At 33.8% G+C, this 17,510-nt stretch overlaps 2 protein-coding genes across 3 annotated transcripts in view; one reads left to right on the top strand and one right to left on the bottom strand.

Moving 5' to 3' along the window:
* LOC106055780 (protein mono-ADP-ribosyltransferase PARP14-like) overlaps window positions 1-17,238 on the top strand; it is a 31,555-nt gene extending 14,317 nt beyond the window's left edge. For both annotated transcript variants that reach the window (XM_056022455.1, XM_056022456.1), the window contains 9 exons: window positions 541-620; window positions 9,154-9,266; window positions 10,121-10,235; window positions 11,764-11,866; window positions 11,996-12,099; window positions 12,315-12,393; window positions 14,749-14,906; window positions 15,670-15,847; window positions 16,785-17,238. In XM_056022455.1, coding sequence (XP_055878430.1) covers window positions 541-620; window positions 9,154-9,266; window positions 10,121-10,235; window positions 11,764-11,866; window positions 11,996-12,099; window positions 12,315-12,393; window positions 14,749-14,906; window positions 15,670-15,847; window positions 16,785-17,056 — 1,202 coding nt within the window. In that variant the 3' untranslated portion in view covers window positions 17,057-17,238. The remainder of the gene's footprint in view (window positions 1-540; window positions 621-9,153; window positions 9,267-10,120; window positions 10,236-11,763; window positions 11,867-11,995; window positions 12,100-12,314; window positions 12,394-14,748; window positions 14,907-15,669; window positions 15,848-16,784) is intronic.
* Window positions 5,699-8,102, bottom strand: LOC129924940 (uncharacterized). Its single transcript, XM_056022457.1, has 2 exons — window positions 7,433-8,102; window positions 5,699-7,275 (listed from the first exon to the last, which is right to left on the bottom strand). Exons 1-2 carry the CDS (start codon window positions 8,028-8,030, stop codon window positions 6,335-6,337), a joined length of 1,539 nt encoding a protein of 512 aa, XP_055878432.1. The 5' UTR covers window positions 8,031-8,102; the 3' UTR covers window positions 5,699-6,334.
* Window positions 17,239-17,510: the final 272 nt, after the last annotated feature.

Here is a 17,510-nt window from a genome sequence, read left to right as displayed (position 1 = left end):
AGCCAGGATTAGTTCTAGCCAGGATTAGTGTTTCTTCCCTAGATCGATCCATACATTCCGTATGTTGTGATAAATGTAAATTACTTTGTAAAGGTTTTATGCATCACTTTCAGATATTGCATCAAAAAAGGAAAGTCAACATAGGGTCAAAAAGTTAATTTAGACTCATGACTATGATTTTTTTAAACAATTCAAATTCTGTGAACACAGCCATGCAAGGAGGAGCACCATGAAAACGATGGATAAAATCAAATCAAATATCTATATACTTGTTTTAAAACAATAATCTTTTTGTTATCATCATCATCAGCACTTTGTGCACTGTCATATCTCTACGGATGTTACTTCAAAAAAGAAGATGATTACGTCCTACGCGTCATGCATTTAGTCATACATATTAACCAATGACTTGAATTATGCTAAGTCAAATGTTTGAAGTGATAGATTTGTTATACTAAACCCTAAAAAAATTTTAGACCCAAATATTTTTAACTCATAAATAGATTATAACTGTAGCTCTGAAACTTTTTTCTTTCTCAGATAAATGTAATGTTCAATGTGGATGGGATTTTGGAAATATCAATGTGAGAGTCATCGAAGGAGACATTGAAAGACAAAAGGTAAATATTAATGTACACCTTCACGTTTAGTGTTAACAAAATGATTTATCTTGAATTTCTTGACAAGAAGCTATACATCACAGGAAGCTGATGAGACACTGCAGATCTTAAGGAAATAAATTGACAACTAGAGAAGAAACTAGAAAAGACATTCTAGGGTTAAACTTTCATCATCATCATCATCAAACTCCATTAGAGTGAGGGCTTGAGAGGCTCAAATCCTCTCTTGCCAAAAGCCCTGGATAGAAACCCTGCTGTCTTGCGTAGTGCATAAATGTCGCCATACAGGTCGAGAATTTTTGGTTTCCCAGACCTGTCGAGGCGGAGATCAGCAAGTCTGGGGCAGTCGAACAGAATATGAGACACTGTTTCCTCTTCTTCACCGCAGCGGGTTCACTGTGAATCGAAATTTGGCCATAGACGAGAGAAATATGAGCCAACAGGACAATGGCCTGTCCTGCACTGTGCTACTGTGCTATAATAGCTTGCTCAGGTCTGGACAGCCTCCACCACGGGGAAAAGCAGTCAGGGCGCCTCATGCACACCCAGACTCCACGGGCTTTTTGGGACTTGTCCCAGCACTCAAACCACTTTTCCATTTCTGTTTTTTAGCGGCCCCCGTAAGGGGAAAAAGCCGCTATTAGGTTTGTGCAAAATGTCCGTCTGTCCGTCTGTCCGTCTGTCACACTCAGATCTCGAAAACTAGAAGAGATATGAAAAATATTATTTCATCATTAAATGCGGCTTGAAAAGTTTAGGTGCAACGGCTACTTTTGGTTTTCTAAAAGCAAACCGTTTAATTTATAAAATTAATTATGCAAGCGATTTTTTCATAAAAATACACCAATTCTAAAACAATTACGTAAATGTAAGGGAGGCAATGTTACAATATGCTAACAAGGATGGACAATTTTTGTGTATTTTCAGTATCACTAAGTCAAATATATTTTTAAAATGTACACGAAATGTTTACAACAAATATAAATAATAGTTAAAGATGTTTTTTCTGGTCAACTAGCTGCTAAAATTAAAAGAATACATTTCTGTTTGTTTATAAAGGCTAATAATGCATTTTGTATGTAAATATCACGCACATTTTTTTTTAATGGACTTTTTATGCAGCGATTTTCGTGCAGTAGCGTAACGTCGCTACATGATCAGGTGCTAAACCAATTCCTTAAACTTTTTTAAAAAATCAGATTTTATTTATTTTTTGTTTAGTGCTCCCATCCAAATAAAAGAAGATTATTTTTGTGCGTTTTGTCTGTTGGTCGGTCTGTCCGTCACGATTAGATTAACAAATAACACTAGAGGCTATCGTAAATCTGATTTAACCTTTAATTTTTCATTCAGAAATATTGCAATAGTTTTAAGTATCTATAATAGATTGTTCCGGATGTTTTGTGAAAAACAAATCAGTGCCAATGAATATTTGTTTGCTCTTCTAATTTATATTACATTCAATTTCCATGCTTAAACGTTGCAAAAACACTTTATCAATAATATGTTGTTCCGTTTTTTATGTAAATAGCATATTAATGCTAAATCAAAATCTCTATACTGACTTATATTTCATTAAGTGTAAAAATGTTCCGGATATTGTTTTATAAAGCATGAATTATGCCTAATGATTGTTTGAAATCGCATAATTTACTAATATTACACTTATATTATTTGACAATGCGTCACTATAATTTGGTTATCAATATCAAATTGTTCCGTATTTTCATCTTTAAACAAATTTTTAAAAAAATCGACAATAGGTTGTTCAGGGCTTTAAAAAAAAGTAATTTACTAGAATTGATTACTGAAAATTACTTTTTAGACATTTTTTTTCTTGCTAAAACATAACATAGAAGTTTTGTAATCGATAAAGAAAGTTCCGGATTTTGTTTCTTACAAATCGTCGCCAGAAATTTCCGAATTTATTTAAAAATCTACTAACGCCAAATAATTGTTTGAACTCCCTCTTCTAATTAATTAACAAATAATCTTCTCATTTACGAAATAATGTTTTTACGGATTTTTATGAAAAATATTTTAACTCACTACTCTCTTACAGTACATTTAACTTTCTACCTAAAACATTATAAAATCTAATTATCGTTAATATTATGTTCCGATTTTTAAGGAAAACAGAATCCAAACACCAAAGTAAGGTATGAAAATCTCTCCACATGGCTGTAGTACATCTAATTTTTATACGAGACCATCCAAAAAATTTAATTAACGGTATTACATTTAACTAAAATTCTCTTTTTCTATTACTATTTATACAAACATCCGGAACAATCTATTATATAAACTTTTCAATTGTGTTCATACCTAAAAATTATTGCGATGTTTTGAAACGTAAAATAAAGGTTAATCAATTTTTCATAACTTTTAGTTTTTGTTTTTTTTTTATATCAAGATGACGGACAGACCGACTGACAGACAAAACGCAAAAACAATGCGGCTTTGATCCTTTTTAAATAAATTCTATTAGAACTCAGTGCACCAATGTCTATGAACCCTCGTTAAATATCTCGTGTAAATAAAGACATTTTTTTTTATGGTACCGGTACTAGCCTATTGTGAGGTAATGGAATTTTTTTTCTTTGACGTCATATGAATGGACTCTTTAAATGTAATGTTAAAAGAACGCACTCGGTGCACCAATGTCTATGAACACTCGATAAATAGCTCGTAATGATAAAGGCGATTTTTAGTCTAGCTAGGCCGTGTGACGTAGTGTTTTTTTTTTCTTTTGACGTCATATAGAATGAATTCTTTAAAAGAAATGCTAAAAGAACGCACTCGGTGCACCAATGTCTATGAACACTCGATAAATGGCTCGTAATGATGAAGGCGATTTTTATTCTAGCTAGGCCGTGTGACGTAGTGTTTTTTTTTTCTTTTGACGTCATATGGAATGAATTCTTTAAAAGAAATGCTAAAAGAACGCACTCGGTGCACCAATGTCTATGAACACTCGATAAATGGCTCGTAATGATGAAGGCGATTTTTTATTCTAGCTAGGCCGTGTGACGTAGTGTTTTTTTTTTCCTTTGACGTCATATGGAATGAATTCTTTAAATGAAATGCTTAAAGAACGCACTCGGTGCACCAATGTCTATGATCACTCGATAAATGGCTCGTAATGATGAAGGCGATTTTTAGTCTAGCTAGGCCGTGTGACGTAGTGTTTTTTTTCCCTCTGACGTTATATGGAATTAATTCTTCAAATGAAATGAAAAAAGAACTCGGTACAGTAATGTTTATTAAGCCTCGTTATGTGACTCGCGTTTAAAAAAGGAATGATATCTTGATTTAGATCTAATCTAGATTTTTTAAACTAGATCTAGATTTTTATTACAGTATATCTAGATCTGGATTTATATTCTAATTAAAATTATTCTAGATTCTAGATCTAGAATTTCTAGATCTAGTTTAGACTAAAATAGACTAGATTAAGATGTAGAATTTCAATTTCTAAACTTAAAGTGTAAAAAAAAAAGTGTAGATTTTCATTTCCAAACGATTTGATCAATATTGTAATGTTTTAATATACTAAAACTAATCTACTATTTTTTATTTAATTTAAATTTAAATTTACGGCAAATGAATCTTTGAAACATTATTACTTTTGACCATCAAAATTAAATCACCTCTTGAATATTATTTGCGAATATGCAGATCCGACAGGGATCCGACTTCGACGGGGGCCGCCTCTGAGTTTGTGTAACACAAACTCTCTTTGTAATCTTGTTTTTAATTATAACCAGAATTAGAGCCAGACTTAAGAATCTAATGTTAAAATCAATACTATCACAGGTAAAAAGTGAGAAAATAAGTTTGTCTTATCAAGTCCCAATATATTACTTCTCTGGGTAGGCTAGATGGAATAAGAAATATGAGTAAACTAACAAAGTAAAGTTTCCCTTTCAGACCTTGCGACCTATAAGGCAGATGATGTTAAGGCCATCTGTTTCTTTGGCTAATGGTGTCATGTGGCCAGCACAACGAACAACCGCCTTTACTTTCTCATTAAATTTGGGTGTTCTCAGGGGTGCCATGAAAATCCCGAAATTCAAAATCCAAGATTCGAACCCAGGATCCATGGTTTGGAAGCCAAGTGCTTAACCACTCGGCCACCACGATCCCTAAGAGATGAGAGCTGATCAATACCAAAACCTAGCTATTTAGATGTATGATTATCTGCCATAGATGGGAATTTTAGGTTATTTTCTTGGCTCATTAGGGGTTACTTAAGAACAAATAATTACTACTAAATAAACTCCACAAGAGACTCCAGCTATCCAGGAAAATAACAATAACTTTAATATCCAAGGAGGCGCGGTGGCTGAGCAGTAAAACGTTTGGCTTCTGAACCGAGGGTTCCGGGTTCAAATCCTGGTGAAGACTGGGATTTTTATTTTAGGATCCTTGGGCGCCTCTGAGTCCTCCCAGCTCTAATGGGTACCTGACATTAGTTGGGGAAAAGTAAAGGCGGTTGGTCGTTGTGCTGGCCACATGACAGCCTCTTAACCGTAGGCCACAGAATCATTTGCCCTATAGACCACAAGGTCTGAAAAAGGGAATTTACTTTTACTTTTTACTGTAATACCCAAAGGAATACACAATGACAGCAACACTCTCAGAAATAATTAACCGCACAAACACCAGTCCAGGAAACAACTGTCCAACCTTCCTGGACAGGGAACAGGGCCCCTACTGGCTATCGCACTCTCTTTCACATTGAAGAAAAAACTACAACATTCAGTTCATAACACGTGCAGACTGTTCACATTCCTAACCTGGGAGTACATATCAACAAAGGGATATAACTATCATACCAAAATATCAACAAAGAAATAAAATATTTAATGTCGACATACATGCCCCTGACAACAGAGATAACATTTAGTTGCTTTTTCTGGTATATTTTGTTTTCTGGGACAATGCATACTGTTTCTTGACCATTAAGGGGAGGTATCCCTGAAAATCTTATTTTTCTTATTTCTGAAGCTAGGCCTTTGAAATTTGTTATGGTAACATATAATGATATTCTAAAATAAATAATGCTAAAAAAAAAGTTGTTTGAATGATGGTTGCCATGGTAACGGCGGCCATATTGTTTATTGTATACAAATTAAAACTCTGAATTTTGTAAAAACTATTGATCAAAATTACATGAAATTGAATTTAAAGATAAGAGAAAAGGATCCTCTAAATTGGTACAACGTCAGAATTAAAGATTGAAGTATGGTTTTTTTTTTACAAATTTTTGAATTTTTAGTTATATTTTAGGCATAAAAAACGGGATAAATATTAATTAAAATTACTTTTAAAAAAAAAGTAAATAAAAGTTTGAAAAAAACTCATTGTACGAGTAAAGTAAATGATGTCCTTAAGAAGTGTTTCAAATTTCATCGAAATCTATCAAGTAGTTTAGGAGAAATTCCTAGTAAGGCATAATGATATGTGCAAAAAGTAACATTTTGAGAAAAATGAGTTTAAAGTATAGATGTGAAAACTTAGAAAAAAGTATTAAAAAGTTTCACAAAAATTCATTATACAAGTAAGGTATATCATGTCTAGAACAAGTGTTTCAAATTTCATTAAAATCAAACAATTAGTTTAGGAGAAATCATGTGTACAGCTAAATGACCTACGTGAAATTTATATTTGTTGATTTCTGAAAAAAGAAGAAAAAGCAGAAAAAAAAACAGCTAAAACTGTCCTGCTTCATAAGTAGGTCCCTCTGCATCTCTTAACTCAAGTTCCCTTCGAGCTTTTGCAGCTTTCCTCATCTGGAGTCGTCTCATGACCACTTTACTTTTTTTATACGCCGACCCACTTAATCGTTGATTCTGTCGACTCAAACCAAGACGATGGGCATGAAACGTGTTTTTGCAGAACAGAATATTTTTCATTATTTTTGAAGCAGCAAATCCAAAGTTAAAGTCATAAATAGAGGATATCACTGAAAATGTTACCTTGTTCCAAGAAGAAAATTTCTTTTTATCACAAGTACTCCAAATCTTGGAATGCAAAGACTCGTTGGCGTTTTGGGTAGCACCTAGCAAACAACGTTGTAAGAGGGCTGGCTCGGAGAGGCGTTTATATATTGGTTTTAAGTGGTCAGCTAGTAGCTTATAATTTAGAGGAGTGCAGAGAAGCTTGCTATGTGGACCAGGAGTCTCATTTTTAGCAACAGCAGCATTGTAGAAGCACCACGAGCCAGATCCAGTTGGACACAATTGATGTTTCGGTGATTTGTCAGTTGACAAGCAATGATAAAGAGATGCCATTATAGCTTTCTGCATATCAGAAACATTTTTGTGCTTTCTAATGGCTCTAGAGTAATAAAGTGTTAACTTTTTTATAGTGTTTTGAGTTAGTTTACCATGCCCTTTGCCTCCAAGAGAAGTACCTTTTTTGCTACAATCAGCAACTAAATTTCGAAGTGCAGATCCCATCCTTTTACCAACATGGTTGACACATTCTTCTTTTACTATGGGAATGTCACCATAAGGTTTAAGTTCAGTTACTCTTTTGAAAGATTTAGCATCTCCATCAGATAACATTGATGTGTAGCGAAGCTTAAATTTTGTAACTGACCTCAGCCATAATACCTCTGCGGCATGTGTTTCCATCATAGCTGATGAACCTGTAAATATAAAGAAAATCAAACAGTTTAGAAACTTGTTAATATTATTTAGTGAATCTACAAAAAAAGCAAAGCTAATAAAAATTTAGCGAAGAGAATTTAAAAACTATACACAAAGACTTGATAGAAGTGTAAATTATATTTAATAGACCCTCACCTGTGTAGTTGATTTCACAAAAAGGCTTGTGTGTTTCAAACCATTCTGAATACTGTGATGGGGATTTTTCTTTAATCTTTCTGCCAGTGGTTTGACAGACCAAACAAAATGTTGAAACTATGTGGAAATCCAAAACATATCCTGTTAACACATCAACAACACATCCAATTCCAATATGTGAAGTGTGTCCTCTGGTTAGCCACGAGCCATCATATGAGACATCAATATCAATGATATCTTCTTCGTTTATAGAAACTCCACTTTCCTCCGCATGCTTTCGACGAATAAGGTCAACAGTTTTAAGTTCTAGGGCCTGTCGGATATCATCACCTTTATTGTAAATTAGTTTAGTAATATTTAGAAAGTTTTTTTTACACATTCCAGGTATGTCTAAATGTTCACACAGTTTGTTAAATGTGTAGGAACCTAATCCACATAAGATTGATGATAGAACTGCAGAATTGTTAACAGAATATCTTTTATTTTCTTTAGAATATCCTGATGTATGGTTGCTACTTACAACTGTCCTGCATGTTTCACAGTTAATGCTAAGTTTAACAGACAGGCCTTTGCGACAGGCCTTTGCGACATTTTTCATCAGAATTTAATTTTAATGAAGACTTATTGCAGCCAGGACAAAGTAAAGGCTGTATAAGGGCCTGAAGTTGGTCAAATTCAAATTCTGTTAGTGTGTGGAGTGGTGGATATTAAATTATCAACATCTAATTTGGGAATGTCAATAATTTTACTTTTACTCCTGGTATTGAGATCTAAATGAAGTTTACTAGACTTAGATCTAGATGCCAATGCCTCACTTTTATTGGCTTCAGTAGACACATTCTCAATTTCAACTGCTGACGTAATATTATGTCCAGAAGATGAATCAGATCTAGATCTAGTAGGGCTAGGTGTTGATGAAGATATAGATCTAGAACTTGTTGTGGAAGTACTAGATTTATCTAGATCGACTAGAGTCTTAGATTTACCAGTAACTCTTTCTAGATCTAATTTGCGACTCATTCGAGCTTGCTTCAATTGAGCTAGCCTTTTGTTGAGTCTAGCCATTTATAAAAAACAAGGTGAAGCAGATCTAGAATATTTGATGAATAAAACAAGAAATATATATACTGTAACTGTTGAATAAATAAGAAAATGCACACATGAACAGAAAAGAAAGTCAACGTGTAGACTTCGCCATTGAAATAAAGTCTATTATCGATAGTCGGAAATAACAAAAGTAGTTACGGGGATTCCGACCACGGGGGCAAAATCAACCAATGGCGTTTCTTTATTTATTAGCAAGGCTAAAAATAATCTAATTTGCTTCAAAAGTTGACCGAAGATTTCCGATCATTACCGAAATTGAATGAAACATAGAGCGAAAACGAGGCGTCTTTATAAAACTAGAGATCGTGAGGAAAAAAACCATACCAAACATCGATAGTCAAACAATGATTTGCTTATAATAGAGATGGCGTAACCAAGGGCCATTTTTGTACTTTTCAAGAAATTTTATAAAAATTTTGTCTCATAGGCCTTACAAAAACAACATAAAACATGTTTTAGACACAGATTTAAGCAATAAAAATGATTGTAATGTAATGAAAAATGGTTGATCTACTTAATTATGTTATTAGTTAAAAATCGATATCCTAGACCTAAAACTCGATTTTCTCTAGGGATACCTCCCCTTAATGAGCGTTTGTTGTTTTACATTTCAGACAGATGTTATTGTTAGTACAGTGGATAAATCTCTCAACTTAAATTTTGGAACAATGGCCTCATCTGTTCTGAGAGCAGCTGGTGATGTTATACAGACAGAATTGCTGACAAGGTTTGGATATGATTTAAACTGGTTTGGATTCAGAGGACATTAGCCTACTTTTAATTTTGTCTTCAATCTTTTGTGGTGAAATAGTTACTATTTGTTTATGTTTGTGTAACGTCGTGAGAATGTGTTCACAACATTGATTTAATGTGCTACTGTCCAAGTCTATTTCGTCAGTTCATGTGTCGTTCTAGTTTAATAAAGCCTTGTTTTAGGTTACTCTTCAGTGTTCCTTTATTTCTTATTACACTTTAGTGCAATTTATGTATAGAAATGATATATATCTATGTGTTGTGTAGTATTATATAAATATTAATTTTTTTATTTATATATAATAAATAGTAATAGCTCTGTGGTGACATATATTTATAAATGCAATAAGAATAATATTAACTTTTGTGTGTATTTGTGTTTGTGGACTCAGGGTCGCCATAAAAAATTCTGAAATTTAAAATCCCACGAAGATTTGAACCCTGGACCCCAGGTTTGGAAGCTAAGCGCTGAACCACTAAGCCAACGCGCCCCTAATGTAAAGTTCCCCTTTCAGACATTGCAATACATAGGTCAGATGATGTTAATTATGTTTCTTTGGCTAATGGTTAATGAGTAAGGTGTCATATGGCCAGCACAACAAACAACTATGAAATGACCATTATATATATATATAAAATAAGGCTAGTCTTCGAGTCCGAAGATTAGTGAGGAATGCAGTATTTCCCGTGGCTTCGCAGTCCCAGCCGTGACCTACATATTAATATATATATATATGTACACAGATACACACAAAAACAAATATTATTCCATTTATAAATAAATGTCCCCACAGAACTATCATTATTATTTGTTTAATCTACATTTAGATATGGAACAGGAATTGAAGTTGGAGATTTTGCTCAATCCAGTGGTGGCATGTTACCATGCAATTATATCCTTCATGTTTGTCTGCCAAATTACAAACAGGATAATGTCTCACAGGTACATTTTAAGATATAATTTTTTTCATTCAGATCATTTATTTCTTTAGTTACGCTTCTAATAATATAATTAAAAAGTTAGGATTAATTATAAAGGGAAACTATTCCATGTCAGCTAAACCTCAGGCCAGTGATCTAGTTATTCTCTCCATTTATATTTAGCACATTGTATTATTTGTCTGATAAATATGTTCCATTTATTCAATTGGTTGACTGTTATGTGGTGCGTGTAAAAAAAAGACAACTCCTTTCAGATCTATAGTGCAGATGATGTTAAGGTCATTTGTTTATTTGTCCAACGGTTAACGAGCAGGGTGTTATGTGGTCAGCACAACAACCAACCGCCTATACTTTTCCCCAACTAAAGTCAGGTACCCATTAGAGTTGGCTGGACTCAGGGGCGCCCTAAAAATCCCGGAATTGAAAATCACCGAGATTCGAACCCAGGACCCCAGGTTCGGAAGCCAAGCGTTTATCCACTCAGCCACCGCTCTCGTATGTGGTGTGTGTGTGTGTGTGATTATATGATGAAGGTGGGAAGCGGTTAGCGATTAGTTGTGAATGCTGCAACTTAGGTGGCATTGTCATTGGTCTAGGTTAGGGGAGATGACTCCGGAATGTGAGACTGAAAGTTATATTTTGTTAACGATGTCGTACGTCTAGTAGGCCTACACTTTATTTCTTATCAAGTTGACTTTGTTTGTATTACAACTAAAGTTATACTTAGTATTGTTCACAAAGTTATGATACCCGGTAGGAACCTAGATGACCTAGATCTAATCTTAGCTAAACACCGTGAGGATAGACAGGATGCTTCCACTTGCGTAGCATTGCTCAGAGGGGTCCCAACCGTCGAATGATTAACGAAGTTTTATTAGTTAAGATATATAACATCTACAACGGTCTAGTTCTCTACCGGCAGTTTGGTGCTACAAGTCAACGACCAGTAACAACACTCCCTGACTAATGAGCCTTGGTCTTAAATCCCATGTAGACTACGAATTTTAATTTGGGATTTCCAGCAAGTATAGCTGTGTTAGCTGAGCACCCAAAGAACTTTCTTTCAGATATCTCCTGCCTACTGAAGTCCACCAAAGAGATTGATCCAGAGGGCATTGAACATGCTATTTGGTGAAAAATATGCTATGTAAAAGCAATTAAAATTTTAGTATTTCATATAATTTATTTAGGACATAACAATAACATTTTTAAGTAAGTATTATACATAGATGGGAGGTGTGGTGTGACTGAGCAGTAAAGCATTTGGCTTCTGAACCAGGGGCCCCGGGTTTGAATCCTGGTGATTAATGGGATTTTTAATTTCGGGATCTTTGGGGGCCTCTGAGTCCAACCAGCTCTAATGGGTAACTGACATTAGTTGTTAACTGTATGCCACAGAAACAGATGACCTTTACATCATCTGCCCTATTGACCACAAGGTCTAAAAGGGGAACTTAAACTTTTTTTTATTATATATAGATGAAAAACATTTATAACCATTTTTTTTTAAAAATTACATTTTTTTTCAGATTTTAAACACAGTCAGTAGGCTCTTAGACAGAGCTGAAAGACTCAAATCTAAGTCTATCTCTTTCCCAGCTTTGGGTACAGGAATTTTGAGATATCCATCAGGTAAAAACAAAAAAAAAAACAAGATGCAAATGATGTTTAATACAGTGATATTAAGGCATAATATGTTAAAGATGATTGCTGTAAAACAATTTTTTAGATAATTTTGTAAGACTTTTTTTCTGTCTAAAGATATCTCTTCTGAAATTATCATGGAAGCCATTAGGCGACATGCAGAAAAGAATAAATATGATTTACAGTTTGTTAATATTGTTGTCTATTCAAAAGATAAAAAGGTTGGTGCATTTTAATAGATTTCATATGAAACTTTAACAAAAATGAATAATACAAACCATATATGTAAATAGGAAAAAATGCAAACAACAAATACAAATGAATGCTTTTCAATTACTTTTTTTTCTATTTGTTAGTATTTTTTGTTAAATTGAATAAAAGCAAATAAATTTAAATATATAATAAAAATTTAAAAAATCTAAAACTTAATCTGCAGTGTTTTGATGAAGTTTTAGCTAAAGGAAGTACACTGTTCAATGATATCAAAAGAAACTTACCTGATGGCATCTCTAAAGGTAACTCATTACAATGTGTTTTCATGTAGCTTGTTGAAAAGAAGAGAAAGAGTTACGATCTGAAGTTTCTCGTCATGTTCTGCTGTAGTTCTACAGCTATCAATATTTCGTCCATGTAGGTTTCAACATTTTGAATAGTTTCAAAAATTTGGTTAAGATTCATCTGCTGGCTACCTGGTAGACCCAAAATTAGTTTGGAGTGTGTATCTACTACTTGAAACTCTAAAAATGCATTTTTTTTCTTTTACTGAACATTTAATGTTTTGCCAACAACCTTTAAATGTTCACTGTATGTAGTAAGTCTTGATGATGACTTCTGGAGTTTCTTTCTTCTAAGTTAATTGAAAATCCTATAAAGAAGAATGTTGACTTGTGCTCCTGTATCCAATGTAAATGTTATATGCTTGTTTTCTAGAGTGATAACAATAATAATCAGATCTGTAACTTATAAGTCATGACAATTTTAATGACAATCAACTATCAGGACACATTAAATTTTTAAATTCAGTTAAAGGTGTAGTATAGGTTGGGTGGCCGAGAAATTTGTTAATAGAACTGTTTGCATGTAAACTATCTATATTACTTAACTACTTGTGTAAAATACGTTGTTAAATGTTTACCTCTCCTAAAAACAACAATGCACGAATCTAGAAGGTCTTGCTGAATGATTTCGTCTACTTCCATGCCAGTTTTGGAAGTTATCTGTTTGGCCAACTGTTCAAAGTCTCCAAGATCACCATTAAGATCTACATTAAATTTGGATACACCGGAAGCTCATCTTTTTGTGTCATTTCTGTATCTGTATCATGCTAACTAAACTCATTCCACTTGCGCTGCTTTGTAGAATCTTAAAAATAACATGGAAAGAGTGTGTAATACTGTGATCCTCGCGAGAACAGGCCTTCCCAGCATCTTTACGGTCCTCAGACAACGCCGCGCTGGCTCGGACATGTTTGACGGATGGAGGATAATTGCATCCCGAAAATCATTCTGTACGGGCAACTTGCGTCTGGCTCAAGAAAAACTGGTCGCCCCCACCTCCGTTACGTTGATGTGATAAAAAGGGTTTTAAAATCAGTGAACATTGATACTGAGCATTGGGAAGACATTGCCTTAGACCGCACTAGTTGGAGAGAGACAGTGACCAAGAAAGCTTCAGACGCGAGAAAACATGGGCCTCGACTCTTGAAGAAAAGCGTGCCATACGGGAAATGGACAGCTCCTCTACCACCAAAGCGAAAGCCCCCTTTACCTGCAATAAATGTGGACGAGAGTCTCCAAAATAGGACTCCACAGCCATATGAAAAAATGTTCGAGATGAACCATAGTCGTTTCACAACTGAAAGAGAGGCCAATGATGATTAGGCAAAAGTTTCACATAAAGCAAACAAAACAAAAAAAAAACGTTATCCTTAAGACTGCTCATTGATTTGGACTTTCAAATCTCAATAACATTTTCCCCTCCATACACCATCTTCTAGTCCCGCTTATTCACTAAATAAAACCAACCTTCTAGTTCCACTTGTTCAATAAATTAAACCCATCTTCTAGTTCCACTTGTTCAATAAATTAAACCCATCTTCTAGTTCCACTTGTTCAATAAATTAAACCCATCTTCTAGTTCCACTTGTTCAATAAATTAAACCCATCTTCTAGTTCCACTTGTTCAATAAATAAAACTCATCTTCTAGTTCCACTTGTTCAATAAATAAAACTCATCTTCTAGTTCCACTTGTTCAATAAATTAAACCCATCTTCTAGTTCCACTTGTTCAATAAATAAAACTCATCTTCTAGTTCCACTTGTTCAATAAATAAAACTCATCTTCTAGTTCCACTTGTTCAATAATCATCGTCTGTCCACTGGAATGTGTTGTAGACTTGGACTGCTTCGTGGTTATTTTCATGTAGTAATGTCATGGACTGGACTTCTTTACTTTTGGTATCAAGTCCACTTGCTATGGGGTAAATTTGAAACCATTGTTTAAAACTTCTCCAGTTTTCTGCAACATTTCCATTAAATTCCAGCGGTTGTGGCGGTTGGAGTCGGTTCATTTGACACCATGTAATAGTAGGCTAGTAGAGACTAACAAACATTTTCTTGTCTCTTTAAATGCTGCATTATTCATATTAGATCGTCCATACATATAGACCTAAAAGGAATTTAATTATCCCCCCTATCTGTTAATTAGCACATTCTTTCGACATGTCGGCAATGTGGGTTACTGGGTTACAATAACGGGCCTGACTAAACAATAACATTTACTCTCAAAAATGATACGATTTTTTTTTTCTAATTAATAAAAAGCTTTAGTGCTACTGTTAATTTTATCTTTTTTGTCAATTATCTTTATAGATTTATTTAAAACTCAGTCCTGGCCGCAATATTGGGACTTAATGTCAGAAAAAAAGAACTTAGAAGTCATTGCATTAAAACAAGAAAGTCTGGAATATAAAGAAGTAGAACAACATTTTCAAATATCCATACTTGGAAGATCTGTGATGATTAACAAGGTTTGTATTGTTTCAACATTTAAAAGCAGAGCAGCTTTTCAAATTGTGAATTCTATAGTTACACTGTAGTATTAATGAATACTAGTATCTTTATTTGTGTCTATAGTTAATAGTTGTTGTCTATAAGATATCTATTGCGATGTATAAGGCAGATGATAGTAAGATATTTCTTTGGCCAATGGTTAATTAGCAAGGTGTATTGTGATCATCACAATGACCTACCCCCATTAATTTCCACAACTAAAGTCAGGTACCCATTATTCAAAATTCACAGCCTTCACCCCAATTTTAACCATGGACCCCAGGTACGGAAGCCAAGTGCTTAACCACTCAGCCACCGTGCCCCCACGTCTATAAGGAGACTATCCTTTTTTTTTTTATCTCAAAATTTGTATTCAATCTGAATGAAACAGAGAGACTTTATTTGCAAAAACAAATTTAACATTAAGAATTTGTTGAACTGGAAATTATCAGCCAAGTTTATTTAGGTTTGTAAATATTATAGTATTTAACTGACTAGCCGTAAAAGGATGTGTCAGGGGGCGCCCGTAGGATTTTTTGCAGGGGGTTGCAAGTTCGGACCTATGGCTTTAGTCGTAGCTGTGGCTCCTGTGTGGAGAATAGATGTTAATTTATATATTTTATACGTTTTGGAATTGACACATTTCTTGTGCTGTTTAAATTGCATGCTATATTGCATCGAAATATTGTTTCTATTGTACTCTATATTTTTTATTTGAATACACTTTTTTTTTATTTCCAGATTCAACGCATTCAAAATAAATCCCTCTTCTTGCAATTCTGTGCCAAAAAAGATGAATTGGAACTGCACAATCCTGAGAACCATCCAAATGAAAGGAAATTATTTCATGGAACTTCAGTCTCCTCTGTATGTCAAATTAACGAAACTGGATTCAATAGAAGCTTTTGTGGAAAGAATGGTAAGTTTAACTAGAAACTGATAATGTTGTTTAATTAGAGGTGAAACAAAGAATTTAGTCGAAAATATATTACGGTAAAAAGTATGGAAACGAAAAGCTTTTTACATAGCTTATATCGAGTCACTCTGTCTGGTAAAAAGTTTGAACAAGTTATTTCTCCCACTTCCCATTCTCGTATCAAGTAGTAACTTTGCACAAATGTTCATTGGCATAGACAAGACATGAATAAATAAAAAATTAACCAATTAGTCAATTAACTACTGGCAATTAATTATTTTTTTAATAACGACAAGGGAAATTAATCTTTCAGGATTCACTGAGAAAAATGCGGGGTTTCATCCCCTCATATAGAAAGTAAAGTTCCCCTCATCCATACCTTGTGATCTGTTGGGTAGATCATGTAAACGTCATCTGTTTCTGTGGTCCTTGGTTAATGAGGGTGTCATGTGGCCAGCACAACTGAGTTTTCAACTTTTCCCACACTCATTCTTGGATCAAATTGATATTTTAAACAATTACTTATTGTACCTAACAAAACATGAATCAATTCAAAAATAAATAAAATAGTCAACCAATTATTGGTAATGTATTATTTTGTTTGTTATTGAATAGGGGGAAAAGATTCTACATTATATGCAGAGTTCTTACCCTTAGATAAGCTTTCGTTTTTTAAAAGGATTTTTTTCTTTTGAAACCAAATATAGGCTACTAAGCTCTCCAATTTCAAAATAAGCATTGAATAACAACCAAAATGAGAATTCAATTGATAGTTGCATTAAGTTTAAAAAAATTTCATCCATAGGAAACATATTGTTTAACTTTAGGATCATATTTCATAATTGACTGTTTCCTGTCCACCTAGTTTGTTAGTCTCATTTGAGTTAAAGATAGGCCTACATTTTTTTATATGCTTTCTTTATGTACACACTTTCCTAAGGTACTGCTTATGGTAAAGGAGTTTATTTTGCTACTGAATCCAGCTACTCATTAAATTATTCTCCACCTGACCCTCATGGCAAGTGTTACATGTACAGAGCTAGAGTTTTGACTGGACAGTTCATTAAAACATCTCGAGACACCAAGTGTCCTCCCAAAAAGCCTGGCACCAACAGACCCTATGATTCTGGAGGTAACATAAATCAAGGAATCTTTGTAATTTTTCATGACGCTCAAATGTATCCAGAATATTTGATTACATATCTACTGTAATAGTTCTAAATGGAGAATATTTTATAGGGCATAATCTGTAACAATTCTTAATGTAGAATGTTATTGATGACATCATCTGAAAGTAAATGTTATTAATGGAATCATCTGTTATAGTTCAGTGAATGCAGAGTGTAATTAATTGTGTCATTTGTAAAATTCCAAATAAAGAATGTTATTTTGTCTACGCTCTAGTTTTTGTATCAATTTGCTTCCATATTTTAATGTTGGTTAATGTATAATTTTATTATCATAAACTTTAACCATACAACTCTTAGTATTGTGTGTAACGGATAAATCAGCTGTTTATTCTTACTCCATATTGGTTGACATTAGTTACAAGGGATGTTACTCACAAATACTGAGTGGTAAAAGCAATGTAGGGCCTATAACACACACATAAATTTAATGATTTTATTAATGGTGATAATTTAACAAATGTGAATATTCATTTGTT

Source organism: Biomphalaria glabrata, chromosome 3 (genome assembly GCF_947242115.1).
Source record: "Biomphalaria glabrata chromosome 3, xgBioGlab47.1, whole genome shotgun sequence".
Classification (NCBI taxonomy): Eukaryota; Metazoa; Mollusca; class Gastropoda; family Planorbidae; genus Biomphalaria; species Biomphalaria glabrata.
Note: the sequence above shows the minus strand (reverse complement) of the source record. Positions and strands in the feature narration are given on the sequence as shown.

What these genes read in the sequence shown, in the direction of transcription:
- LOC129924940 (XM_056022457.1), bottom strand. Translation starts at nt 8,030, where the DNA reads ATGAAAAATGTCGCAAAGGCCTGTCGCAAAGGCCTGTCTGTTAAACTT. An exon ending in TTGTGAAATCAACTACACAG is followed by an intron (nt 7,276 to 7,432) that starts GTGAGGGTCTAT and finishes TTATATTTACAG; the next exon opens with GTTCATCAGCTATGATGGAA.